This window comes from Plasmodium vivax, chromosome 11 (genome assembly GCF_000002415.2).
Source record: "Plasmodium vivax chromosome 11, whole genome shotgun sequence".
NCBI lineage: Eukaryota > Apicomplexa > Aconoidasida > Haemosporida > Plasmodiidae > Plasmodium > Plasmodium vivax.
In genome coordinates, this window is record NC_009916.1 from 510,765 (window position 1) to 538,220 (window position 27,456).

General features: G+C 43.4%; 6 protein-coding genes across 6 annotated transcripts; 4 read left to right on the plus strand and 2 right to left on the minus strand.

The window, feature by feature from the left end:
- Positions 1 to 726: 726 nt before the first annotated feature.
- Positions 727 to 10,474, plus strand: PVX_114922 (hypothetical protein; the record flags this gene model as incomplete). Its single annotated transcript, XM_001616324.1, has 1 exon — positions 727 to 10,474. The coding sequence occupies one exon, from the start codon at positions 727 to 729 to the stop codon at positions 9,727 to 9,729; it is 9,003 nt and encodes a 3,000-aa protein (XP_001616374.1). The 3' UTR covers positions 9,730 to 10,474.
- Positions 10,475 to 11,141: 667 nt separating this feature from the next.
- On the plus strand, positions 11,142 to 12,460 carry PVX_114920 (GTP-binding protein, putative; the record flags this gene model as incomplete). Its single annotated transcript, XM_001616323.1, has 6 exons — positions 11,142 to 11,174; positions 11,346 to 11,498; positions 11,622 to 11,674; positions 11,832 to 11,959; positions 12,120 to 12,211; positions 12,371 to 12,460. 6 exons carry the CDS (start codon positions 11,142 to 11,144, stop codon positions 12,458 to 12,460), a joined length of 549 nt encoding a protein of 182 aa, XP_001616373.1.
- A 523-nt stretch (positions 12,461 to 12,983) lies between these two features.
- PVX_114915 (GTP-binding protein, putative) lies at positions 12,984 to 14,510 on the plus strand (the record flags this gene model as incomplete). Its single annotated transcript, XM_001616322.1, has 6 exons — positions 12,984 to 13,046; positions 13,159 to 13,271; positions 13,453 to 13,607; positions 13,757 to 13,797; positions 13,896 to 13,971; positions 14,093 to 14,510. 6 exons carry the CDS (start codon positions 12,984 to 12,986, stop codon positions 14,140 to 14,142), a joined length of 498 nt encoding a protein of 165 aa, XP_001616372.1. The 3' UTR covers positions 14,143 to 14,510.
- Positions 14,495 to 16,022, minus strand: PVX_114910 (40S ribosomal protein S13, putative). Its single transcript, XM_001616321.1, has 2 exons — positions 15,723 to 16,022; positions 14,495 to 15,252 (listed from the first exon to the last, which is right to left on the minus strand). Exon 2 carries the CDS (start codon positions 15,241 to 15,243, stop codon positions 14,788 to 14,790), a length of 456 nt encoding a protein of 151 aa, XP_001616371.1. The 5' UTR covers positions 15,244 to 15,252; positions 15,723 to 16,022; the 3' UTR covers positions 14,495 to 14,787.
- Positions 16,023 to 21,374: 5,352 nt separating this feature from the next.
- Positions 21,375 to 21,836, plus strand: PVX_114905 (hypothetical protein, conserved; the record flags this gene model as incomplete). The annotated part of the gene is made up of 1 exon (XM_001616320.1): positions 21,375 to 21,836. The coding sequence occupies one exon, from the start codon at positions 21,375 to 21,377 to the stop codon at positions 21,834 to 21,836; it is 462 nt and encodes a 153-aa protein (XP_001616370.1).
- Positions 21,837 to 23,554: 1,718 nt separating this feature from the next.
- Positions 23,555 to 27,243, minus strand: PVX_114900 (hypothetical protein, conserved; the record flags this gene model as incomplete). Its single annotated transcript, XM_001616319.1, has 1 exon — positions 23,555 to 27,243. Exon 1 carries the CDS (start codon positions 26,450 to 26,452, stop codon positions 23,555 to 23,557), a length of 2,898 nt encoding a protein of 965 aa, XP_001616369.1. The 5' UTR covers positions 26,453 to 27,243.
- Positions 27,244 to 27,456: the final 213 nt, after the last annotated feature.

Consider the following 27,456-nt stretch of genomic DNA (forward strand, 5'->3'; position numbering starts at 1 on the left):
GAACTGTATCTCCATCGTAAAGCTTGAAAGAGGTACATTTTTTTTTTTTTTTTTTTCAAATTTGCTCATTTGTACGTGCTACGTATAGTTTTCCAGTTTGGCAAGCGTCCCTACTTTGCGCCTTTCCACTTTTTCGCGCCAGCTCCAACGCTTCTGTTCGAGCCAAGCAGCCGCACGTAAATGGCGAACAATTCAGCCTCGTCAGCGGTTGACAAGGTTTGAAGAGCCAGGGAAAAGTGGAGGAGGTGAAGGTGGCCACCCGGGAAACATTAAAATTGGAAGGGACTTCTTTTAATTATTCCCCGCGAGTGTTAGCCTCGGTGGCCCAATTCTAAGCCATCACCATCGACCGATAGCAGCATTGACCGACAGCAGCATTGACCGATAGTAGCATTAACCGATAACTCCTTCCGAGCGGCCACCCCACAGGCGCAGCTAGTGGCGCAAATAGGCTACTTCCCTTCCGCAGATTAAGCTACAAAATTAAGGGAGTAATGAAAGCCATCAGTTAAAGTGTCACCGCTTCCTCATAGTTACTTGGGCGTATAGATACGGCAAGCCCGTGCAGTATTGCCATTACGGGGAGCGCGCCTGTATACAACGATCGAAGGTGGTTATTAGAAGAGTGCCACTACCAGTGCGACCATCGAGAGCCTAAATTATCCGCTTGCACTGCGCACATTTTGCCCTACGGAATTTTGCTGTTCACCCCCTCCCGCTTACACCATGCTGAGCAGACAGCTGAACGAGCTGCGTGTGCAGAAGCAGGTCCAAGTGTTTGAAGATAAAAATATTGATAAACTGACGAGGAACAAATATAGCCTATTTAGGAACGTCTACAAAAATGTGATTGTTTCCCCAGCGCACGCGGAATCCATAAGGAGTTGCCTGCGAAAGTTGGCAGGCATAAACAAATCGTTCGAGGCCTTCGAGAAATTATTCTACCTGGAGGAGAGCGATGTGCTGCACAGTTTTTATGACCAGCAGGGGGGCGAAGCGAAGCTCATCGGGGGGGAGCATCCAAATGGGCGCACAGGAAATTGCAGAAGTGACCCCAGTGTGGGTGCTCCATTGGGTGCTCATGAGGATGCCCCATTGGATGCTCGAGGGGACGCCCATGAGGACCCCCAAATCTACCGGAAGCACCGCGAATTCCTGACGCAGGAAGAAGAGCGCGTGATCGTGAAAAAGGTGAAATCATTCCTAAAGCTGTGCTCCATTTATGCGGACAGAAAAGAAGTGAAAATCCTGATCGAGTTCCTAATTTACAAGTACGAAATAAATGTGAAATGCAGCCAGGACATTTTGCTCTGCATTTTGCCCAACCTTTCCCTCGCCCACTTGAGGAACATTTTGGAGATTATTTATATAGAAAAGAGTTCCGCCTTTTTCTTCATAAATAATTTCAAGCACGAGCATCTGAAGGATGTCGACCAGTCGGTTTTTGTGCACCACATAAAGAGGAACATATCGATATATAAAATGATATTTGAGTACCTCGTGGAGTTGTTACATGGCAGTCACGCTGCCATGGGTGAGGCGTCCCCCGCGGGGGAGAGGCCCAAGGGTGCGCCCATCCCGTACGTAAACTTCTTCATCTCGGTGACGGAAGATATCATCCGCAGCTATATTGACATACCTGTGCAGATAATCGAATTCTACTGCAATGTTTTGCTGGTGCTGTTGAGAAGGTGTGGGCAGTCCTTCGAGGTGATGAAGAGCGCACGCAGGAAGGGGGAAAGGGACGACGGTGCCACCCGCCACATGGCTCACGCGATGGCCACGCTTCAAATCCACCAGTGCGTAGATTTTTTAGAGAAATTTTTGAAAACGTTCGAAGATGCAATTGGGAAGTGCAAGACGGGGTTCAACTTTGACTTTTTGAAGAACAAAATTTTTGCCTTTTTTGACGGAGCGTTTTTGTCAGCAGGGGAGGGAGGGGCAGAAGAAGGCGTGGCCAGTGCCCAGTCCCCCCACTCCAGATTTATGAATTCGCTACTTGTCCTTTTAAACGTAATTTACAAAAATGCCCACCAGATATCGCTCGCCAGCTTTGTTAAGCAGGAACAGGCACACAGAGGGGCCGCACCACAGGAGAGACCTACCCCGGAACACCAAATAGATGAGAATGCCATCCAAGGCATAATAAACTTTGTGAAGGAAAATAAAAAAAACTGTTTTGACAATCATATAAACGGCATCGTGCAGGATCACCAGGCTCTGCGAAGTTTGATGAGCCTCCTGTACCAACTTAACAACACCTACGAAGTGACAGACAATTTGTTAAAAATCGTGCTGATAAAGAGCTACTCTTTGAGGCTAAATTGGTTTCCCATAGAGCACATATTTTTGCAGACACTTAGGAGTAAGCAGAATTACCTGTTCAACATAATCGCGATAATAAATTTTATATCGTTTTATGTTTTCCTAATAAAATCGAGGGAGTACGAACTGGATGAGGGGATCTCCGAAGGTTCAAAGCTGAAGAGAAGTGTAGAATCGTTACGCACCTGGCAAGTTGTGGAAGCATTCCTTGGGAAGGTATCCCATGGGAACTCCCTCCACCCAGAGGTTATAATACGAAGTGGGCACTTGTACCACATTGTTAAATTTTTTCTGAAGGAAAATAGCGACCTTTTTAAGAAAAAAATTATTCTATTCGAACTATACAGCAAGATAGACGAGCGTTTGCTAAGGCTGATTAAAGGGGTCAACACCAAGCTGCACCGCCTCCACATTTTTAACGCGCTTAGTAATGACAAAATCGATTTTGACGACCCTGAGGTGGTGGAGCGGGCCGTTAGAAGTGTCAAATATATGTATGATCATCGAAGGGGGAGTGACCCTTCAGTGGAAGTGACTGTGGAGGGAACAACCGATTGCACAACTGGAGAACGCCCCGAGGAGGCTTCATTCTCCCTAGGAACGATAAAAAAAGGAAAGAGTTTTTCAAAGTCAAAGCGAAACATAGAGTGCCTGTACGCGAAAATATTCTTCCAGTTGAGGAAAAATAAAATCCTTTTTGTGGACTACATGAAGAAGTACGAAAAAGAACTGATCTATTTTTTCCCCTCCAAAAAGTACCTATACCGCATAATGTTTACCACTTTCAATGAGTTGAAGCACCGCAACTTTTGCGAAATTGACAATGAAAGAAACACAACATTTTTGAGATTTTATTTGAAATTGTTTCTGACCAAATTGAGCAATCTCGAAATTAAAAATAAAGCAAAATTGCAAAATGAGAAGTTTTTTAAAAAATTCGTCAACGTGAATTTTGCCTTTTTTTTCGTCCTCTATGACTACCTGCAGAATAAGCACCTCTACCCGAACAATTCCTTCTTTTCAAGAAAGATTTTATCCGACAGTTTTAAGCTAGTGGAGGACTTCCTAGCCTTACTAGCAAGGTTGAAAGGCGTCCAGGGATACACCTTTGAGGAGTTCTTCCAAGCCGAAATGACGCAGCGCCGGTGCGAAAACATCAAAGGGGTGATAAGGCACAGCGTGCCCTTCAGGGCGCTCATACTCTGCAGAATTGCGCGCTACCTATCAGCGGAAGTGGGAAACTCCCTGGGGGAGTACACAAATGGGGGGAGCGTGCTCCAAGGGGGAGAAGTGAACGATTGTCCGGTGGGAGGCAACCCCCCAGATGGAGGCAACCCCCCACCTGGTGACAACTCCAAACCCTTCCTCCTGAACATCCTCAAATGTGTATTCAAACACTTGGAGGACGTCAGCTCCATTAAAGAAGAGTCGGAGAGCCACATCTACGAAAGCATCGAGGAGTCCTTTCAAAAAATTATATTACAATTTAGGAAGATAAATTCCTCGGTGACTTTTTACCTGTACTGTAAATATTTGAACACCTTCTTCCTGAGCGACGCGTACATCCAATTTGTGCTGAAGACCTTGGACCTCTTCTTCTGCATTTTCAAAATGGAAAAAACGAAGAAGTACATAAAAGACAAAAATATCTGCAAAACAATCATTGCGGAATTGTTTCGAATGAAATTAAAATTATTTAAAAATTTAGACGTCAAGTCCTTTTACCAAAGTTTTCTCATCTCAGTCATGCTGGTCATATTTCCAGATATTTCAAATTCCCATCGGTACGCTAATATGTTGTACGTTGCCAAAAAGCGGGGTCACAGTGGCTCCTTTGTCGTCGATTACTTTGTCATTAATAGGCTGTTCGAAAGGCAGCGGGGGAGGAAGTGCGAAGGGGTTTTTCATTTGTTGGGGGACAGCCAAGGAGAAGGCGGCCTCCCCGATGTGCAGCTTAGCCAGGGAGATCCGCTAAATCAGACGATATCACCCCCTTCTCACGACTACACCGTCACGCACCTCTTTGTAAACCGCAAAAGGAACACCAAACCGGAAACGAGCGATGAAAGCTATGAAGAAAGAAAATACTACTTGTTCATTCTTGCCTACCTGAGCAGGCCCTTTTTTGACGTCTTCCTGTCCCATTTCCACAACGTCTATCGGAAGAATTATATATACGCGGAGTTCTTGAAGGACGCTTTGATAGTAGCCTTTTTGAGAAAAATTATGAGAAGAAATTCATACCCTTATAAAATTACCAAAATTTATAAGGCCATGTTGTCCGTTAAATGTGACGCGTCGCTCGAGACGAGGGAACTGTTTCTCTTTCTTCACCTGGTCGATTTTTATGTGAACGCTTTGAAGAATGCGGCTGTGAGGGGGGGCAGTCGAAAAGCCAAGAAAAAGTGTAGGGAAGCTCCAATGGAGAGAAGCATCCCCAATGGGAATGGTACCCCTAGTGAGCTGCCTACTGGGGAGGACAACAACGCAACCAAGGCGAATGCATCCGTATACGTGCCGGCGAATGCACCCTCATACGTGCCGACGAATGCATCCGCATACGTGCCGGCGAAACTGCTCAAAAAGGTGAATTCGCAAAAGTTCCAAATGCGGGGCTGCTCAGACTTCCAATCGTTGAGCAGCAAGAAAAAAATAAAAAAAATTAAATACAAAAATATAGTGAACGAACCAGGAGGGGAAGAGGCGGACAGAGCCTTCTTCCAAAACCTCAAGGGGTTCTTCAAGTACCATGAAAATCTCTTCACAAATTCGTATTTCAAAAAAGAAGTAGAAATAAAGGCCATCTGCGAATCGATAATACAGCATGTCATCAAAATTAAGGATAAGCACCTAACAATCCAATTGCTTTGCATTAGGAACTTTGCCACCAGCTGCCTGTTCAGCAAAGATTTGCAGGCGCACATTGAACAGTTAGAAGTAGCCAACTTGATGCTGTTTAGGAAACTGTTTGCCAACAAGGCGCATCACGATTACCACTCCATTTTGCTCATGTGCAAAAATGTGAGCAGCGTAAGGGAGAGGAACAAAATATTGCTCTTTATGGAGGAGCAGATGATACAGGTCGGCAGGGAGGCGGGCCCCTCCGAGAGTCACATGGCCATCCTCAAAATTGTCATTGTGTTGTCCGACGGGGGGGGAGGCATTGAAAGCGGCGGAGCCAGCGGTGGAAGTGTCAATCGAAGCGCCAACCGAAGCGGAGAGGCGCCCGCGGAGGACCCCGCCCACGCCCAGTTTGTAGAAACCCACATAAGGATATTCAAAAAAATTGCCAAGTGCGCACAAATAAACGACGTCATGTTTTTGAAGCTGCTAAAATACGTGGGCAACATTTGCAGCCTTATATACGAGGTGCCCGAGCTGGTAGCGCAGCACTTTTCCCTCACCGGAAATAACTTCCTTTTCGAAGTTGTCTCCTTTTTCGAAACGAATGTTTTTTACCTGCGTGAGGACGTCACTGCTCATTTGAAGCCCCTGGCGCACATTTTGGACAAGACGATTAGGAGGAAGATTTTGCTCTTCGTGCGGGCCAAGGAAAGGGCATCCTGTGCAGCAGCGGTTGAAGGGGAGGGCAGAGGGGATACGCCTCCCAGTTTGGTACCCCCCCCGAATGACTCTACAAGGGGCCACAGCGAAGAACTCACATCGGAAGCCGCATTAACGGAAGAACGTCTAAATTGCAAAGAGCATACTCAAAGTGAAAGACCCCCCCGCGGATCACCATCCTTGGAGCTGAGCGATGAAGAGGATATGGACCGACACTACCACCTGCACACATTTGCCTACATGTGCACTTTCATTAACCGCATATTTAAGAACGAAATAAATTTGGAACATTTCACAGTCCTCGTGAACAATTTAATTTTCCTCTTCAACAGAAAGTACACGTCATACATCATAGCCATTTGCCTCATAAATTTAGTAATAAAAATTAAGCTAGAAAAATTGCATGCGTGTAGGAATTATTTTCTGGAAATTTGTTACGTGTACTTTACCAACGATGTGGATTACTGTATTAATAACCACCTGTTGCTTTTTCTGGCGTTGTACCTCTGCCCGCATTCTCCCGAGAAGGACGAGTTGGTGGAGGGGGGAAGGCTACACGGCGAGGGCCACACAAATGGGGGAGACAAAACAGTTACAACCAATAAAACAACTCACCTGCAACCCCCGTACGAACATTTAAGCGCCATCTACCCGGAGTATTTACTCTCCAAACTGAAGTACTTCAAACCCCATCTGAAGAAAGTTAAGAACAACCAGAATCTCTGCCTCAAAATTATTGCCCTCATATCTATAGTTAACACGCTGAACAGAAACGTAATAAAATCCATTTCGTACTTCATCTACATTTTGACTCTTCAAAATTTTGTTCTTTGTTTCTGCTTCGCAAAGGATAAGGTCATTAATAGGAAGCTGAACGTCCTCTTTAGGAAGTTTTCCTTCCGAAACACAGACACGTTTGTCTGGGCCTACGTGCTGGACAACTTCAAAATGGGGGACACCTCCAAAAGGGGAGCCGCACTGGTTGGGAAATCCTCCAACGATGCTAATTTGAAGGGGCACCACTTCGAGGAGCTATTTTTGCACAAATTTTTGCAGAACCTGAACAGGCTGAAGGATCATATGAAATTCGAGGAGGGATATAAAAAGCTGCTCCGATGCAGAGAGAAGCTAAACAACCAGGGTAGGGACTCACACGACAGTGCAGCCCAGGCATCCGAGGAGCATTTCCTCTTTGACATATTTAACGACTTGTTAAAGAAGGAGATACACGATGAAAATGAAATTAATAGCATTATGAATAAGCAGCTGTTCCACTTCTACGAATTTCTAATTAAGAAAATGCTCACCGTGAATTCTGCCAAGTGCCCCAATCTTTTCAAAGAAATGTCCATTTTTATGAACCAGAAATTGAACAGCGGAACGGATAAGAAGCCCATTTTTGACGCCCTCATTTACTTTCTCTACACGAGGAAGGATGAGAAGGCCATCGCGTCGCTCAATCAGATGTACATTTATAACATGTTCAATAAGGCCCTGTTCAAAATATACGTGGATGATTATACGAAGATAGTCATCATTTCGAAGGTGAACGAAATTTTGAGGACCCTACTTCGGCAGTTTTACTTCTTCCTGGGGAATGAGCGAAGGAGCAGGTGGACTGCCGCGTTGCCAGGCGAAGTGGTAAGCGAAGTGGAGGTAATCCCCCTAAATGACCTGCAAGGAGACGCGGAGGCAGACATCCGCGGTGAGGACAACATCCCACTCAGCAGTGCCACCTTCAAGGGACCCATTTCCGGCAAGGCGAAAAGGAAGAGAACCGTTTGCAGCGAAATGGACATGATAAATGATGAATACAGAAAGTATTGCGAGCGAGTGGGTCGTCTGAGCAAAGGTCCGCTCGGTGACGAACCGGTGGTGGATCCCCCCAACCAGGGTGACGTTATTCAGGGTGATGTTATTCAGGATGATGTGATTCAGGATGAGGTTGCCCCAGCAGATGAGGATCTGGCCTACCTGTCAGATGCAGACTCGATCGATTTGTATTGCACCCTGGGTGACGATAACCTCAGGGGCAACAACTCAGAGTGCGCCCAACCGCACAGCGTACCCACAATTGCCAAATTAAGTGCCACCCAAATTGCGCACATAAAACGCACAAACCAGCTGAAAGACCTGAACAGCATTTTCCTGCTGGACCTCTACCCCCTGAACACAATAGTGAAGTGCATATCGTCGGTGCTGCTCAACTTCCCGCTGTTCACGAAGAAGCACCTGATTGAGTTATTCAGATTTTTGTTTTTAAAAAATAGACACTACGTCCTAATCAATGAGAAAAATCTGCTACAAAATAGCCTGTACAATTTGAACAGAGAAAACAAAATGAAACATATTAGCAAAGTTATGATGAACCCGTTGAGGAAGCTAAACGTGTACCACTTATTTTTTATTTTTTCAAATAATCACGTGGAACTTTGCCTAAAGCATGTAATGAGATACGTCAAGAAAAACTTCCCCCCTTTGGCTAACAGCAAAACCCCCTACAGCTATAACGAATCCGTCGTTTTGAACAACGCCCTATTTGTTTACCAACATTTGGTCATCTTTCAAGGCAGTTTAGCTACCCCCAAGAGGGGGGACCCCCATTTAGGGCTGGAACTCCTCTTCTGCATTTTAAAAGCGCATCTAAAAAATTGTGCCAATTATGTTACCACTCTGGTGGGTAAATGGGGACACAAAATGGAGAAGCTGCACGGGGGGAATTTCTTCACGTATTGTAGTGACCACCCCGATGGGGTAAACACCCCCGATGTGGATAAATCGAAAAGCGACCTAACCGTGGATCTACGAATTGAGGAGGAGAACATTGTAAAGGCTTTACTGTACACCTCGACGAAAATGAAATTGTCTTCCCTGGGAAACCTATTTGATAAACTCCTAGCGTCTTTTGAGCAGCCCAATTTTGAATCCAAGCTGAGTTCCCTCCTGGATAACTACAAAGCTGTTTACGAGAGGAGGATATATTTCCTCTACTTTTACAGGCTCTATCAAAATTTTGGTTCCGTATTGAGTGAAAAGAATAAGTACCTCTTCGACCTACTGAATAATATCAAATTTGTGCTGCTTGCTTGCCACCGGAATTGTTGCCAGTTGGGTTCTTCCTCCGCTGAAGGGGGGGCCATCACGGGAGATGCTGCTAACTCGGTGGTAGAAGCTACCTATGAGGACGCTCACCAAGGGGATCCCCATCACAGCGTTGAATATACCACCACCGCCGGGGGAACAAAACGAAGGAAGGTGAAAAAAGTGGCTATGAGAAACACTTGGTATTGGTTCGACCTGGGCTACTGCACCCTCCTGTGTCTGTATGAAATTTTAAAAAATGAAAAAAAAAACCAAAAAAATTTCACCCCCATATATTACCAAACCTGTTTCGATTACGTGATAAACTGCTTCGACATGTTCGCATACCTCCCAAGAGTACACACAAACGATCATTTTAAAAACTGCATTAGCGAAGACGTCATACGAAATAGCCAACAATTGGACATCAAAACGGTTTCTATTGCCCTGCTTGACATTTTAAAGCTAATCCTCTTTGAACTCTACTCCTTATATATAAATGACCCGGAAAAAATACAAATCATGACTATGAGACTTTCCCTAAAAAATGAAAATAACAACACCAGCAGTAATGTTACCCTGTCTATAATTCTAACGTTGAAATATGTTTATGATAATATTGGGTATAAGGAGCTGCTCTTTGCCGTCACCGATTTGTATCAGCTCTTTTCAGAACTGAATGACCACCCGGATGACGAAATTGAGCTTCTCACGAAGGAGTGGTTCGCTTCGATAAGTAAATTCTCGGCCGAGGGCTGACCCATGAAGGGTGCACATATGTTTTGTGCTTCCCGAGCAGAATGCAGCTTGCGCACACCGCAAGATCGGTTCTGCTCACTCGCCTGCATAGGTGTTATACGCACAGCACAGCTGTTCACTCCTGTTCACTCCTATTATGTGTGCGCGCCTGCCGTTGAAGATGCGAAACTTTTGCCCCCACCCGCGGACCGAAAGAGCACATTTCAGTAGTAAGCTTGAAGTGAGAATGCTGCCTACCGCCCGCCGCCTACCAACCACTACAATCTCGTCTGACCAGATAACACAGCAGCGCGGCGTGCAGTACGAAGTGGAGACGTTTTAAGACCACATATATGTTTTCACCCCCCATCTGAAAGGATTTTCCGTTTGGAAAAGCGCCTTAAAAGGACATTTTAGAAAGTGCACACCCATGTGAGCACTTAAACTGTTCGCAGCGTGCCCTGCCAACCCTTTGCGGAAGGCGCAGGTGTATTCCCCTTGACCCAAGAGCGCACAGCTGAGAAAGAAATAAAAAAACGACCAAGTGATACTCCTTCATTCGCATTTGTGAAAAAGGGTCTCTCTCCCCCCCGTTTATCCCTTCCATGCGCATTTTCCCCCTCTAGTGCATCATTTCACCATTTTTATCTTTTCACGAATGGAGTAGGAGTAGCGTTGTCCGTTCGTTACTCCACGTTTACTCACTGTGCATATGTTCAGCATCTACGTGGCGCAAATGCAGTATACAATGTGTCATTTTTTTTTTTTTTTTGGGGATGACTTTTACCTACCCAACGCGCGGAGCACAATTTACATTCGCTGCTTACGCCCATGTTGACATAAAACTTTTCTGAATTGTAAAATTTACAGTGCCAATTAATAAAATGGAGTTACACAAAATGTTAACTCCTTTTATTTTAAAAGTTGGTTCCGTTCACACCGCAAATGGGGGGGGAAAAAAAAAAAAATAACTGCATCAGCATTTGAGAGGAATCTCCCCCGTTGGCGATTAAAATTGAAAACCGTACATTACAACATCTCCTCTTTGATGCGAAAAAATGAAAATAGCAAATTTTCCCTCAATTTTTTCGTCCCCCTTTTTGGCAAATTAATGTCACCTTGTTAAGAGTAACTTACTGAGGAGGCATCACCACTGAACGGTAGTTTTGTTTTGTTTTGATTTGATTTGTTTCATTTTGCTATTTTGCTATTTTTTTTTTTTTTTTTTTTTTTTTCGTTATGGTCCCTCGCCATACAGCTTATGATAAAACCCTCACAAGTAGAAGCGGACTTCCTTTTCTGTCAAAATGGGGATTCTAGAGGTAAGCTACCCAGGGGCTGTTTTTTTTTCTATGCTTTCCCCATTTGTACACTCCCAATGGCTAACTTTTTTTTCTTTTTTTTTAAAGAAAATCAAAGAGATAGAGGCCGAAATGGCCAGGACCCAGAAGAACAAGGCGACCGAGGTAAGGGAGACGTGCACTAACCGTTTCGCATCGGCGAGTGGGCTGTTCTGTTCCTGTTTCCCCTTTTTTGTATCCTCCTGTGTATCCCCCCCGCAGTCTTTTTCCACTGCCATAACGGTGTAACCCTTCCCCCTGTCTGACTACCTCACATGTGCATCCTTTTTTTTTTAGTATCACTTGGGTCAACTGAAAGCTAAACTAGCCAAATATCGGTACGAAGATGCGGAGATGGGGTCCCCATTTCTGTTTGAACATCGCAAGGCGATCGAGACAGTGGCGAAGACCGAGAACGCAATCTCGAACGCAACCCCTAACCCTTTTGACGTGAATACACACCTCAGCAGTGCCGCATGACGCTGCTTTGTTATGTACGCATGTCGGCACCGACCCAACTGGGTGCCGCAATTTAACACGCCTTTATTGAAACTGCTTTACCTTAGGTCACAGCTGCTGGAAGCCCCCAAGGGAGGGAAGAAAGGGGAGGGCTTCGACGTGCAACGGTTAAGATGATGAGAAAGAAACGAGCAAAAGGAAAAAAAAAAAAATAAATAAAATAATAGTAGCAATAATAATAATAATAACGTAACGAATAAATGCACATCGCCTAAACCAACGCGCTCATGACTCACGTCACCATCCCCCCTCTGCGAATTTCAGACAAGGCGATGCGAGAATATGCCTAATCGGATTTCCCTCAGTCGGAAAGTCGACGCTTTTATCAAAAATAACCAGCACCACGTCGGAGATAGCTGATTATGAGTTTACCACCTTGACGTGCAAGCCAGGTGTGATTCGGAAAAATGCTCCCTCATAGGAGAAATGGGGGGTGCTCATTAGATTGGTCAACGATTCGTGTTCACCACTAGGGTGTGGGTCCACTCACCATCGCTACAATCGTGCCCACTCACCATCGCTACCATCGTGCCCACTACATTTTTCTCGTAGGAATAATAAGTTACAAGGATTCAAAAATTCAGCTGCTCGATCTGCCTGGGATCATTCAAGGGGCTTCAGAGGGCCGTGGGCGAGGGAGACAAGTGCGCATAAGAAAACACACACATATAGATATGTGTACATGTGTGTGCATGCGCGCTTATGTGCACGGAATGGAAAGGTCGCACGTCGTATCGACACATAACGTGGTTAAAATGTTTTATTTCGGCTTCTTCCGCTTTTTTCCCTCTTCCCTCCTCCAGGTTATAGCTGTTGCCAAGTCGTGCGACATGATTATGATGATACTAGACGCAACGAGGGATAATAGTCAAAAAATAAAATTAGAAAAGTAAAATCTTTTTTTTTTTTTTACAACCCTGCCTTAGTGTGTAAAGTGCCTATGGACAAATTAACATTGTTTGTCCCCTTCCCCTTTATTTAGCGAACTTAAAACTGTGGGAATACGAATAAACCAAGAGCCGCAAAGGGTAAGGGCAAATAAAAAGGAGAAAAAAAAAATGCACAAAGTGATGGAGCATTTTTCTTCATTCTGCAGTGTGACTCATCGTATTATAATATGTGTCATTTTAGGAAAGTATTTTAACTTTATCGATTGAATGATTGTTTTTTTTTTTTTTTCTTAATTTTTTCAGATCACATTGACAAGGAAGAAGACCGGCGGCGTTGTTATAAATAGCACTGTCCCGTTAACAAAGGTGAGCCATCTGAATAGGTCTTCCCTCAATTCGTGCACATATTTACGACGAAGCGAGGTGGTATTTATACATATGCATATGTGTTGGACCCCCATTTTGGTAACCCCATTTTAATTATCTCTGCTTTTCCCCCTCCCCCCAGCTGGACAACAAGCTTATAATGAGCATCCTTCACCAGTACAAAATACACAACTGCAATTTGCTCTTCAATGAAGATGCAACGGTAGGAAGGGGTAGTAAACGTGGAAGTGCACATATTGCGCACAAGTGGGAACATTCCTAATTAAGCATTAAATTTATTTCATTTTTTTTTTCCGTTCTTTTATAACGCACAGGTTGACGATCTCATTGATATTATTGAGGGCAACAGAAAGTACATTAAGTGCATTTATGTGTACAACAAAATTGATATGCTGCCCTTGGACGAAATTAACGCCATCGCCTCGGGGTAAGGGAGGGGGAAAGGATAAATGCTTCCCCCTTAAATACGTACATCTGTGCCTGTGGGCATCCTATTCTCTGTGTGGCGGAGGAGCAATTCCTGTGTAGACGCGCACACATACAAACAGGTGCACACCTTTTTGCCTGCGCGTTTTATACCCATGTGCCGATTGCGCCCTCCTTCGCAGCGAAAACACGGTGGTGATAAGCAGCAGCAAGTCGTGGAATTTGGACGTGCTGAAGGAGTACATATTTCAGAAATTGGAAATTATTCGCGTGTATACCAAAGTGCGCAAGGAGAAACCTGACTTTACGAATCCGATTACGTTAACTAGGCAGCGGGGTGAGACCCCAAACGGGGAAAACTTAAATTGTTCCTCCAATCGGTGTTGCGTCGAAGCAGTGTTACGTCGAAGCAGTGTGAGCAAGTCCCTACACGATGATGAAATTTGTCCATTCCCATTTGCCATTTTTTTATTTCCATTTCTACAGGAAGCCAAACTGTGGAAGCCGTGCTTAACCAAATTCATAAAGTAATTCGGCAGCGTTGATAATTGTAGTAATGTGTTCCCTCAATTTTACAACATATGCCAACACTGATATATACCAATGCCACTTCCTCTTTTTTTAGGACATGATTAAGGATTTTAAATTCGCGCTCGTTTGGGGAAGAAGCACAAAGCACAATCCGCAAAGAGTAGACTTACGTAAGTCAAAAATTGATTTGTGCACAATTGCGCGCAGGCCGCGCATAAGTAGCTGTGTGCTGATATGTGAACAACTGCCCATCTGCACGTTTGCTCATTTTTTTTTTTTTTTTTTTTCCAGATCACAAGCTAGCCGATGAGGACGTCATTCAGATTGCAAAAAATGGCTAGCTGGAAAAAAAAAAAAAAAAAAATACGCGCCATGTACAAACGTACGTACAAACAAAGGAACAACTTTTTTTTTCTTTTTTTTAACCCCCTATTCTGTGCTATTGTTTCCATGCCACTGTAACGAATTCCCCTTGGTGAACATTTGATGGGCTTCCTTCGAACCCCCCACTCCCATTTGCATATGCATATGCATCTCCGCTTTAAACTGCACTTGCTTTGAGTGTGCACTTATTACTGCACAGGTATGCTCCGCTCCTGTGTACTGTACGCACACACAGCAGATACCCTGGCTGATGACCAACACCTACTTTTCGCTGCTCACCTTTTCGACTTTATCCAACTAATCCCCCTCTTATGCGTTGCGCAATAAAAGGGTTAATTTTCTTTTTTTTATTAAAAATTTGAACAGAAGTTTTGCTGAAGTTTTTAATACACATTAAAAATGGTGAGGAAAAAAATGGGGAGCAATGAAAAAAGTTCCGGCGTTCGCAGGTGTAAGCGGGGGTGTGTACATTTGTATATCTATCTACAGGCAGCCGCTTTCGTCCATTCCTTTTGGCTTACTTGTTCACAGGGTTGCCCATTTCGTCCAATCTTGCCGCTTACTCACATGCACGCCGCACTTCTCGCTTGGCTAAGCTAAGTCTATGCAATCAGTGCGCTAGCCGTGCTGGACTGGTACTTCCAGTTGGATGGCAACAACTTTTTTCTTTTGTAGTATCGCGAAATTCTGTGAATCTTAGATTCAGTTAAAATTAATCTGAACTTACAATCCTTATCCTTTTTGTTTTTTTCAAGATGCTTTCTCATGGACACGGCCTTCTTTATTAAAAAGTACAAATCCTCTGGAATGGTCGTGGCAACTCCATGGGCTCTTAATATTCTGAGGATTTTATTTCCTGTAACGGCCTTCACTTGGGGAATTCCATAATTGTCTCTTAATGTAGCACCAATTTGGGATGGAGTTTGTCCCTTCTTGGCCAATTTAATTATCGCATCTTCAATTTCAGATGGCTTCTGTTTCAACCAGCTTGGTTGTTTCCTTTTGTATGGAATGGTGGAGCTGGAAATACCTTTTCCCTTACCGTACATGCGACCCATTGTGTTTGGCTGTTAAAAAAGGGGGCAGAGCACACGAAATGTTCACATGCAGTAGGTAAATACATTATGCCCTCATAAATGGCCATATCGACAGGTAAGCTCTACCGCACGCGTTGGCGCATTTGTTTATCTCTCTACACTCCGCGCAGTACTCCCTCACGTTAACTTCACAAGCGCGAAAAAAAATACAGCAAAGGGAAAGCACAGCTTTGGCTAGTTTCGCGAAAATGTACTCTTTACATAAACGCAAATGGAAGCTAATTGTGCTTTCCCTCCAAATTATGTAAGAGCGTACATATGGCCTCTTTAACCAAGCACATATGAACGCTCAGGCCGCCCATTTATCAGGCGTACATTCACACAGATAATTTGGCCCACTGCTTCGCAATAATGTGTTGTAAAATACTATACTATGTAGGTACGCGCGGAAGTACGGTGCTATGTAGGCCGTCGTTTTTTTAATCTCATTTCGCGCTTACCTTAGTGATTCGAAAGGTTGTAAATGATGGGTTTGGTTTGTTATAATAAACGTACGTAAAAACGGCTTGTTGCTCCTCTTTTTGGCTTGCGAAATGTTCACAGCTTTGCTTTATCCAAACTGCTGCTTTGAAGAAAAAAAAAAATCCTTTCGTTGCGCGGATATATTCTTTCCTTTTACGTTTTATTGAAGAATTAACAAATTGATTCTCGTACGGTAATACGTATACCTTTTTTTTTTTCCTTTTCGTCGCAATTTTTTTTTACAAATTTTTGTATTCCCTAAAATTGAACACTCCCGTGGGGGGAAGAATGAACAAAGTGTTTTTTCCTTTTTTTTTTTTTACCCCGTACATACATCATCACATCATATATGCGTGCTTAATGGCTGTGACAACTCCGTGCTGCTTGCAAAATTGCGCCATTTAACGCACGCGGCGGTTGCCAAAACGGTTTACTCCAGCTTCGTATAATTGGGGGGTACTCCTGATTGCATATGCGCCTATCCAATGTACGTATAACTTAGCTATTCACTTTTGCTCATTTTATGCGCATCATTTCCCTGGGCATATTTTGCAAGTGTGGCAGTACCCCGTTGCTCTTTCTCCTAACTGGGAGGGCTTACCCCTTGACGATATGTACGGGGACCGCATAATTGGAACTTGGCGCTACGCTTATAATTTTTTCTTTTTATTTTTTCGCCCCCAGTGAGGTGACCTAGGGGTACCGGGGGTGCGCTTAACGGGTTAATTCGAATGCGGCGGTATGGCGGCAAAGAAAAAAAAACATTTTATATGCCTTTCTTAACCCTCCAAAATTGAAACTTTTTTTTTTTTTATAACCCATTCGTAAGAGTGAATTTTTTCCCCTCATTATGCTGTAAAATCGGTGAGCTGAAAATATGTTTTTTTTTAGCAGCGTGTATTTTGTGAAGGAAGGCCTCCATAAACGCTGTACCAAAGTGGGTACATATGGGGGAGAAAAAATATGTTGAAAGTGTATGCGCGATAATGTGTACATGTAAATAAAAGGGGCAAAAAAAAAGGCATATTTTTGTATATGTAATTTTTTAACAGTTTCGCATGGCACCCCGTTTATGCTCATACTATCATGTGTTACCCCTTTTGGGGGAGAGATTTTATTTGAAGGGTGAAATAATCGCACAGCTTGCCTAAAAGGGCATACACTTTGCGCGTGTCATCTGCGCACTGGATATTTCCTTTCCCCGGAGGCACCCATTTTTTCGGCCCGAACCGTTGTTTAATATGACGTGAAAGCGGCGGAAAATTTGAAGCAACAGGGCAATGCTGCATATGTGAGGGAGGGTTGTTTACGAAGGGGAAGTGACCAGACGGAACGTGACAGAAAGTGATGTAACGTAACGTGACGAAGTGGAAAATTACGGCCTCCCCTTAAGCAACAAAGAAAAACAAATAAATAACAATTTTGCATGTTTGCAAACGCGCAGTTCACTTTTTTTTATTCGTTCCTCCCATGAAGTGAATTAATATGACTCTTCTTTGGCACACATGCCTGTCCGCCATTTTTCGCATCACGCGTTTAACGCGCGTAGTGGTTAATCATTGCTTGGGAACTAAAAAAGGTATATGTTAAGTAACATTTGGAATAATTTTCCCTTTGTTCCCCCTACGGTGCGTACACAACTGCGTTCAAGGGCATGAAAAAATGCCATGACATTATGTTACGAAAAACGGCGAAAATTGGAGAACTTATAAATTCGAGCATCACATAGGCGTTTTACTTTTTCAAAATGCAATTTAAATGGAAAAGGGCGTTTTTTTATTCATTCGCTGTACTTTCATCGGCTATCAAACTGTCGTAAAAATAGTAAAAAAAAAAAAGCGGCGTAAAAAAAGGATGCGATTTTTTTTTCTATTTTAAATGCTATAAAAAAGTAGGAAAATGGTGAAGACGCATAATATCTGATTTAACTTTGAGAAAGGGGACTCCCTCCCTGTGTGCTCACGAACGGGGAGAGATTACACCGGTGCAGTGGTGACCACATATTCCCGGCAAATATGCTCCATGTGATGATGTGCATGCCTTTACGGGGACACTGAAAATGGCTCCCTCTTTAAACCTTCCCAAAGTGACCACTGCTGGGGTGCACAACTCAACGGGGCTCATGTGGCAAGAAAAAAAGAGTGCTACTTTTAATGCTCAGTTTTTCCCCACATGATGGGTTTTCCCCAAGATAGCCAAACGATTCGCAATAGCGCTACGACTAAGGGGCGCTCAACTGCACGTATGACTGAACCGATGGTGTTATAAAGTCGCATGGCATTCACCCACCATCCGTTACGTGATCAGTTCTCTGGAATGGTCTTTCCACAGTGAGTTGGCAACACAACGTAAGGGAAACAAAGAACTTCCCCACGGGTATAACGCATATAAAGTGAAGGTACCTTGGGGGGTAGGGGGAAAGGCTAGCACAGGCTGAGCACTATACCGTACCACCACAACTACGGAGGGCAAAATTGGCATGAAGTAGTTACCTTGCTGGTATCACTATGACACATCTGCGCTCGCCTATTTAGAATAGGCGGGGGGTAGGGAAGCCTCCATTGCATGTCTAACGATTGGACCTTCCGCGAAACCGATTGTTCACAAGCTACCCATGGAAATGCCCAAAATGGAGCGAAAAAAAAAATGAACGAAATAGGACAAGAGACAATTCCTTTTTCCTTTCTACCTCTAATTTGTCATCCTGCTTTGAGCTTCCAACTTTTTTAAGGGTACCGAAACGACGATCGTAGGGGAACATCTCAAATAGTGAAACTCCCCCAATTGCGCGCTTCACTACAGTTCGGCTATTTCGCCTACTAGGCGAAACGGCAAAATGGGGGAAAACTTCCCGCCGCTCTCTTATCCGCGTGTAAAATAGGCACCCCCGTGTTCGTTGTGCCGGTGTATACATATGTATGTACAAGTGTGCATTTTTTTTTTTTTCCCCTTGTGAGTCCTTCCACGGGGGGTAAAAATCCGAGTAGGGGGGGATGAACAGGGGAAGCATCCCTCCTTAACATTTTTGCGTAAACGGGAGAATCACCATGAAGGGCATATCCGCTTAACCGCTAAGGTGATTGTCCCCATGAGCAGACGGAGCGGGGAAGTGGGAACAAAGTGGGGATTTACATGTGGCAGGAAGGCACACATGCATACAAACATATATACATACACACATACATAAAAGCACACAAACATACGCTCACCGCTGCTAGGCGCACTTGACGATAATGCGCATGCCAATCGTAAGCAGATTCTTAAAGATGTATACACTTGCACATATTATGGTAACTGTACACCCCCGGGCGCGGATCTGCGAAATGTGACGAGGAAGGAAAGGTAAAATTAACTCGGCCTCCTCAACTCATGAACAAACAAATTATTGACTGATCTTACACGAGCAACGTAACACACACATGCCTCCTTTTAAGCGTTCTTACTAAAAAGGGGGGGAAAACATAATTTTATTTAATCACCCCACTGTGTATACACGCATATATGTACGTATGTATATATACATGTTTCACTTTTGCGGAGCCAGGGCCTTTTGCTTTTAATTGAACCAAAAAGGTAAATCAGAAGGGTCAAATATAAAAAAAAAAAGGCGAAATGGATAAGCAACGAAATATAAAAAAAGGAGCGAAAAAATAATACAACCCAAAAAATGTAAAAGAAAGAATAAGTGAATTCCACCCTTCAATTTAATATCCTTCCATTTTTCCACGAAAAAAAATTTGGTGACAAAATAAAAATAAAAAAATACCAAGTTGTCAATTTTTTTTTTTTTTATTTTTTCTATTAGAAAAGTGAAGAAGTAAAATACATTTTATTTTTACTTGCATTTCCCCCACCGAATAAAAAAAGGGAAAAAAAAGTAAAAAAAGAAAGCACATTTATTTGTGACGAATCTTTCACTGCTACGTATAAACTACGTTTGAGAATATCGCAGTTAAAAACATACGTGAATGACCAATTATACAGTGCCATATTAAAAAAACATGTGAAGCTTTAGCATATTCACTTTGCCACGCAAGGCTGCCCGCGCGAACTTTTCACCTTTGCCATTTTTCTGACCAACCAGCACATATACCATATTCTTATGAACTCTTTCGCGAGTACATTTTTAGAAGTTGAATGTAACCCTAACTTTTAAGCTTTCCCTTTTTTTGTATCATGTTTGGAAATATCTCCCCCTTGATTGTTTGAATCCTCAGAAGAGCCCCTCCCCCCCCAAAAAAAAAGAAAAACGAATCTCCTATTTTTCTTTCTATGCATTTAGCGAGTTAGGTTTTTCAAGGTAAGCTTAAAGGCGCATCCTCGCACTTTACAGGCCTGGAAACGCATACAGAGAGTGTGCCATCGCGGATGCGGGATCGCCAATTTGTCGGCCTAACACGCCAATTGTGAGGCGTAATATGCGAACTGTGGGCGAGTGAGAATACTCCCCGAACGTATATGTATGCCTCACTTGCATGCCCCACTTGTATACCCCCCCTGCATGCCTTTTTTTCCAAACCCTTTTTTTGCGTACTCCCCGTGTGCTCCTTTGCCCACTTGCGCCGTGTGCCCAGCGCATGGGGGGCGACGAACTCGCGGAACTTTTTGAGTGAAATGGGTAAAGGATCATGTCGATGGCCTGAGTTCGCGGTGGCGCAGGCCAGGCGCACGCACCGATCGCAATGGTCACGCATGGATGTGCGCGTGGGTTGTGTGCCAAGCGCTATGTGTATCGCATTTACGCATCACATTTTTCATTACGCTTTTCATTACATTTGTTCATTACACTTGCTCATCCCATTTGCGCACCTCACTGTGTGCCTCGCACGCCTGTGTAATACCCCCCCCTAGGTGCAAGCATACGAACGTGCGCACCCACCCAAGTGTACCTTTTATGTATGCATTTCTTCGCGAGTAGTTATACCTTCCCCCCTACGTGACACTCACCGGGTGACACGCTTGGTCGATCGCTTTGCATTTTTTTCAGCCCGAGTTTTCAACACATTGAACGTTTGGCATTGTGTATACATATACATGTACATGCACATATACATATACGTTCTTTTTTTTTTTCCATCCTGCGCGAGTAGTTTTTTTTTCCCACCATGTACATTGGAAGTGCGCGCTGATTAAACACCTTCCGCTACGCCATTTCTGTGTAACGAAAATATATCCCCAATTTTGTGCATCCAAAGTTAAGCGTTACTTAGCCTTTTTGCCTGCGTGGGGTACCATATCACCCGTGAGCCTTCCCCCCCTGCTGCTTCATGATAAACGAAATTGATTTGTGTATAGTTCCAGTGTGCTTCCCCCCCCTCCGTGCATATATAATTGTGTGTTTCCGCATCCCGGTGGTGAGGCGGCCACGCTGAGTTGTTATAACATTTTTTATTTATACTTTCATTTTTACGTTCATTTTTTCCGCCTTCCCTTGACTTCATCCCCCCATGCAGATATAACACCACTGCGTTTTAAGAGAGCTGCACTTGTTAGGGCGGCACAGAGAAACTAGTCAACGCATAGATCGCAGGCAAGAAGAAGCGCGCCCCGTCTACGTGTGTCACCTCCTCCCCTCTTCTCCCTTTTTTTTTTTTTTTTTTTTTTCCCTTGAAACACCCACCTTGAGCAAAATGGGGCTACACTTATTTCCCAAAAAGATGATGCACTTGATAAATTTAATCGTGTCGGTAATATGCCCTGCAGTCAAAACGTATAACTTGCTACTAAATAAAAAGGATAAGCCAAATGACGAGTTTGTGCAGTACATCCACTTCCTCACCTACTGGATTATGTACTCCCTGTACTCCTACCTGGAAGCCATATTGTTAATTCACATTATGAATTACATTCCATTTTACTCAGAAATGAAATTGGCCTTTTTTTTTTGGCTATATAGTGACACCTTCCAGGGCGCTGGCTATATTTATTTCAAATGGATCGAAAAGCATTACGCTCTTGTGGATAAAAAACTGTGTGACTTACTGCAGAATAAAATCCCCAAAAATGTAGCCAGTATGTTTTACTTTGAAAAATCCAACAAAAAAATACACAACAAAATTAAGAGCATTGTGTCCAAGAAGGATTTGTACTGAGCGTTGCCATTTGAAGGGGGGGGGGGGGAAGTAACGAAAGAAGCTGCAAATTGTGGGGCAATAAAAATTGTACATGTGTGGCATTTCCTCCTTTTTGGCGGGTGACCATCAGCTGAAAGATAGAAACTCAAATCGAGGCAGATAAATCTTTCCCCTTTTAGCCAATCCACACACATTGTCAAGTTAAATCCGTGAATAGCGCAGTTTAGCGGTTACGTATATGTATATATATATTTATATATATATGTGGCACAGCTGACGATTGTACTTACGTCCACTACCCCCGTACAACGCACGTGCGGGAAATGTGTATGTTATGTGTCAACATGGTCCGATGCTCACGCGAAACGGAACACACCTTAACCCAGTTCAGCGCAACATAACGCTTTCCTATCGATAATGAGGAAAAGGGCCTGCAATTTTAAGCAGAATGAATATACACACAATAGATATATACATCCCCGATCAGGATTTTTCATTTCTCATTTTTATGAGTTCATATATGTATCTTCTTCTTTTTCTTCCTCTTTTTCTTCTTTTTTTTTTTTTTTTTTTTTATTTCCCATTTTTACATCACACATTTTACATTGCTGCCTTTTTTTTTTTTTCTCCCATTTATAACCATTTAAAATCGAAATGCTAATCATGCGAAAAAAAGTGACGAAGGAATACGTGAACAAGTTTATGTATATGTGTCCACGGAATGTGATATATTGTATATACGTGTCTACATGTGTCCCTTTGCATGTGTGTGCAGGCTCTGCGCGTGCGCATATGCGAATGGCCATTTTAACAGCTAGGGAATGCACAAACCTTTCTGCGCTGCGTGGGTATGCTTATATATATATACATACATACGTACGTACGTACGCACGCACGCACGCACAGGTGTATAGATATACAGACATATGCATGTTCATGATATAATTATATTTGTTTTAAATTTTCCTTTTGTTGCAATAATGTGTCACTCTTATTTTTTAATTCATTCATAATATGAAGAACTTCACTGTTTTTAATTTTTTTTTTTTTTCAAAACAATTACCCTAAATATATTTGTGCAAATGTATAGAAGATTTTTTTCCCCCTTTAAAAAAGTGCACACTTTCGATAAGGAGCAAGTTGCAGCGCCGCATCACAACGGCGAAGTTTACATAGGGTTAATCGGAAGAGACAAAAAAAAAAAAATGTATTATGCCAAACTGTGGAACGGATTTCCACCTAATTCATATGACCACACATTTGAATACACTTAAATGGCATTTTAATTTTCCCCCTTTCAGTCAGTTTGGAAAAAAAAAAAAAAAAAAAAAATAGCCTCCTCTGGGTATACATTGCCAACAATGTAACTGCGGAGAGGGGTCCACAAAAAAGGCAAACATTTGGCTGGACCATTTTTCGAATCGCGCCGGTGAGCCGTCCCACTGCGTCGCGCTCGCATATGCATCTGCACACACATGCGTGTGTGTATATTTACCTATATATATGTCTATACATGTATATATGTGTGTATACGCGCGTATATGTCTGTATATATGCGAACGCGTTTTAGCGCGCCGTGATGTCCGCGGTTATCCAGGTGCTGTGCCCTTCGGATGTGCACGCCGTACATCCACGTGGAAAACTGGCGGGCGAACCAGCAGGGTGTTACGCGGCGGGAGAGGCAGCAATAGACGCAGCCATAGACGCGGCAATGGCTGCATCCGCTGCTGTAAGCCCTAGTTCAGGTAAACCTCATCCGTGTAGGCCGCCGAGGGGGGCGCGTAGGGGCAGTAGTAGTAACCATAGTTCCGGCCGCTTAAATTGAACATCATCTGCTCGTTGGCCAGCTGGTTCATGTGGTAGTGGTTGCTCATATACAGGTCCATGTCATTTGGAGGCGCCTTCATAAACCTCTTCTCGCAGTTTGCGCTCTCTGCATTGTTTGCATGTAATATGTAGCTGTACACGGAGGAGGGATTCACCTGACCATTATATTGAAGCTGTGCATTTTTAGGATATTTGATAGCATTGGGGGCATTCCCAAGGTTTCCACTGCTGCCATACATCCCGCTGTCCATGTGAGTGTTGCTTCTCTTTGCGTTTCCCCCAACGGTGTTCTCATTACTTGCGCATACATCTCTGCTGCAACTCTTGTTTGCACCGCTCAGCGAAAGCAACTTGGCCAATTTTTTTTTCTTCTGCTTGGTGTTCCCCTTTGCCTGCTTCATTCGTTCTTCTGTGAAGTTCCCACTTGGACACTTGTTCCATTCGTTTGTTCCCACCAAGGAGTCGTTGTTTTTTTTACTACACTCATTTTGTATGCGCATGTTCGTATGTGCCTCTCCGCGCTGGCTTTTTTCTTTCAATTCTGTAACGCTGCACTGCTGTGTGTGTCCCTTATGCTTTGTTATTTTCCCGAGCTTGCTTCCGCCCGCCTGTGTATTTTCCCCATCGGTGGTTCCTTCCTGCTGTCCGTTCAGCAAATCTGCTTCATCTGAAGCTTCTTCCCCGCCGTCGCTGCTCGCCTCGTGTTCGGCCTTCTGCCTGTCATTTAGGGACTCCTCCACGTTTGGAACGTCCTCCGTTGGGGTTGGCTCCTTCGCTGGGGTTAGCTCCTCCGTTGGGGTTAACTCCTCCGATGGGGTTTGCCCCCCCTGGATCTTCGCATTAACATGGCTGCCATCACCCTCGTTAAATGCCAGTAGTTCTCCTCTCCTCTTAACGTCGCCCTTCGCCTGATCCGCTCTGCAGCTGAAACTTTCCCGAGCCCCGTTATCGCCATCCTTCATCTTATTCACCATAGCACACTGCCCATAACTATAAGGATTTGCGTAAAAATATAAACAATTGCCATAATAATTTGGTGTCATATGCGGCACATTATTTTGATGATCGTACATAAAGAATTCGTTCTGCTTGGGAAAAGGTGGGTAAGGACTAGACATGGCACCAGCGTCATATTTGCATGCATTATTATTTGCCTGGTTATAATTAAAATAGGGGTTATATGCGTTGTACTTCATTTGCATCATTTTGTTATAAACGACCGGGTTTACATAATTGCTATAATCGTAGTTGTAGTTGATATAATTTGCTTCATTCGTTTGGCCATTCATTAGGTGCTGGTTGTTGGTCTGGTGTTCTGCGCCGCCCCTGGCGATGTCGCTTTTGGGGGGGGTTTTCTGCAGAGGGTGACTCCTGGGGGAATTTTTCTGCACAGAGTGACTCTTAGGGGAATTTTTCTGCAGAGGGTAACTCTTGGGGTCATTTCTCCTTTTAACTTTGCTTTTGTCGTCGCGCGGTTCAGCGGGGGGTTCCGTGCTGGGCTCTCCGCCTTGCTCCGCGTCGCCCTCTGCTGTTCCGTCTGCTCGTCCGTCTGCACCTTGGACTGCAACTTCGACTGTACCATCCACTACACTGTCGACTGCGCTTCTGATCTCGCTTCCGATGGCAGCCCCCTCCTCGCCCTTCTCGGCTTCCCCGCCGGAGCCCCCCACGATGCTCTCCTCCGTTTTCACATAGCACTCATTCATGCCAACCTTCTCAAACGTGTTACTCACGTAGGCCTCAGCATTCACGCGGTCATTCTTTCCCTCCTCTGCGCAGTTCAAACTGGACGATATCGTTGTGTTGCTGTCGTAAAATTTGTCCCTCTCCTCGGCATACTGTTTTTTATTGCAAGACGAAGCAAAGCTATTCATCACCGCTTCCTTATTGTTGGCACTGTCCTGTTCGTAATTTTTTACATAATTTGAATTCTTCACTTTTAACTTTAACTGTTTTTCTTTATTCCTGTTTCTGTTTCTATCGCGTCTTTTCCTCTCCTCTCTGGGATGATTTGCTCCGTTGTTTCTGTTCGGGCCAAAGCCGCCATTAGTGTTGTTGTGCCTGTGTTCGTTCTGCGTTATGTGCATCGAGTTGAAGTTGTTCAGCATCAGGTCGAAGCTTTGGGCGAAGTTTTTGTTGCCACTCTGGAGGCCATTCCTGTGGCCATTCCTGTTGCCGTTCCTGTTGCCGTTCCTGTTGCCATTTCTGTTACCATTTCTGTTGCCACTTTTGTTGAAGCTTTTTGCCAGGCTGTTAGTCAAGTTATTTGCCATGTCGTTTAGCAAACTTTCCTTGCCGCCACCCCCCGCATTGCCATTCCCTGTGCAGTTCGCATCACCGCTCGCTTCACATATGATATTTCCTCCACTATCGAACAGCACGAGGCCGATTTCTCCGTCTACTCCGTCCACCCCTTCCTCTCCCTCCACATTTGTTTTCTCTAGCAAAATTTCTGGTATCCTTGGCACCCTCAATTCATCAATGGTGTGGGCAAAACGACACGTTGATCCGTTCAAGCAAGTCTTATTTGCAACGAACTTGCACATGGAAGATTTGTACGCAAATAAATTCTGCGCAGATTTTAATTCCTCCTGGTTATGGGCATAATTACACTTTTTATTAAAACATTTTTCTCCTTTTAGCAGTTTGTAACATAACTTGGTTCTTTTCAAATCCGGAATTGATCGCAAATCTTCAATCGAATGAGCATAGTCACAGTTACTTCCTTCCTTACACCTGTTTTCCATATGAAGGGGGCACAGCTTCGTCTTCCAAAAATGTTGACGGAGGGTTACTGACATCTTCATTTTTTGAAATTTCGCAGTGCGGTCTTTGATTAGAGAAGGCGTGCCGCGAGATGGACAAGCCAAAAAAGAAAGAGAAAAAGAAAAAAAAAAAATTAGCCAATTTAACCTATTGCCTGAACGGGTCAGGCAAAAAAATACCAATTAATCGCCCGAACTGGTCAGGCAAAAAATGCAAACTAGTCACCCGAACAGGTCAGGCAAAAAAGGGAAACAATTATCCAAACAAGACAAACAAAAGAACATGCTAATTAGCCGAACAAGACAGACAAAATGGACGAACTAATTAGCTGCTCAAGACAGAAAAAAATCGTACTAGTAACGATAAACGACAAGGGAAAATGAAATTACAATGAAACGACGCGAAATGCGCAAATGGCTCTCATCATAATGAACAAAAAAAGGTATACTTGCTACATTTTCCGACAAATTACGTTTTTAATAATATGCTATCAAAACATGTAGATTGTTTCTAAATGTCCTCATATAAATTTTAATATACATATGAATTTTTTTTTAAGAACAATTTTAGGCAATTTGCTAGGTCACATAATTTCTGCTAACTGACGGGGAATGCCACTGACGAGTAAGTGTATACGTTTGGGTAAATGAATAAGCATGTAAACATTATTTTTGCAATTTTTTTAAAAATTTTCAAGTGGGTAAATTAACTGTGGAGGAAAAAGCAAAGTGGAAAATTGAAGAAAAAGCAAGAACATGCGAATAAGTGGAAACATGCAAATGTATAAATATGTACATATACCTTACATATGTGTGTACGTTTGTATGTATACTCCTAAGCGCATCAAATGATTTATTAAGACTTTTCCCTTTTTTTTTTTTTTTTACATTTTTGCGATGATAAGCATGTAGTGAATATATCTGCATACACACATGCACACACTTTAAAAAAAAAAAAAATATATATAGTATGGCCTATATTGCCTACATTTAATTATTACCTTGCTTGCTTACTTGCTTGTTCGTTTTTTTTTTTTTTTTTTTTC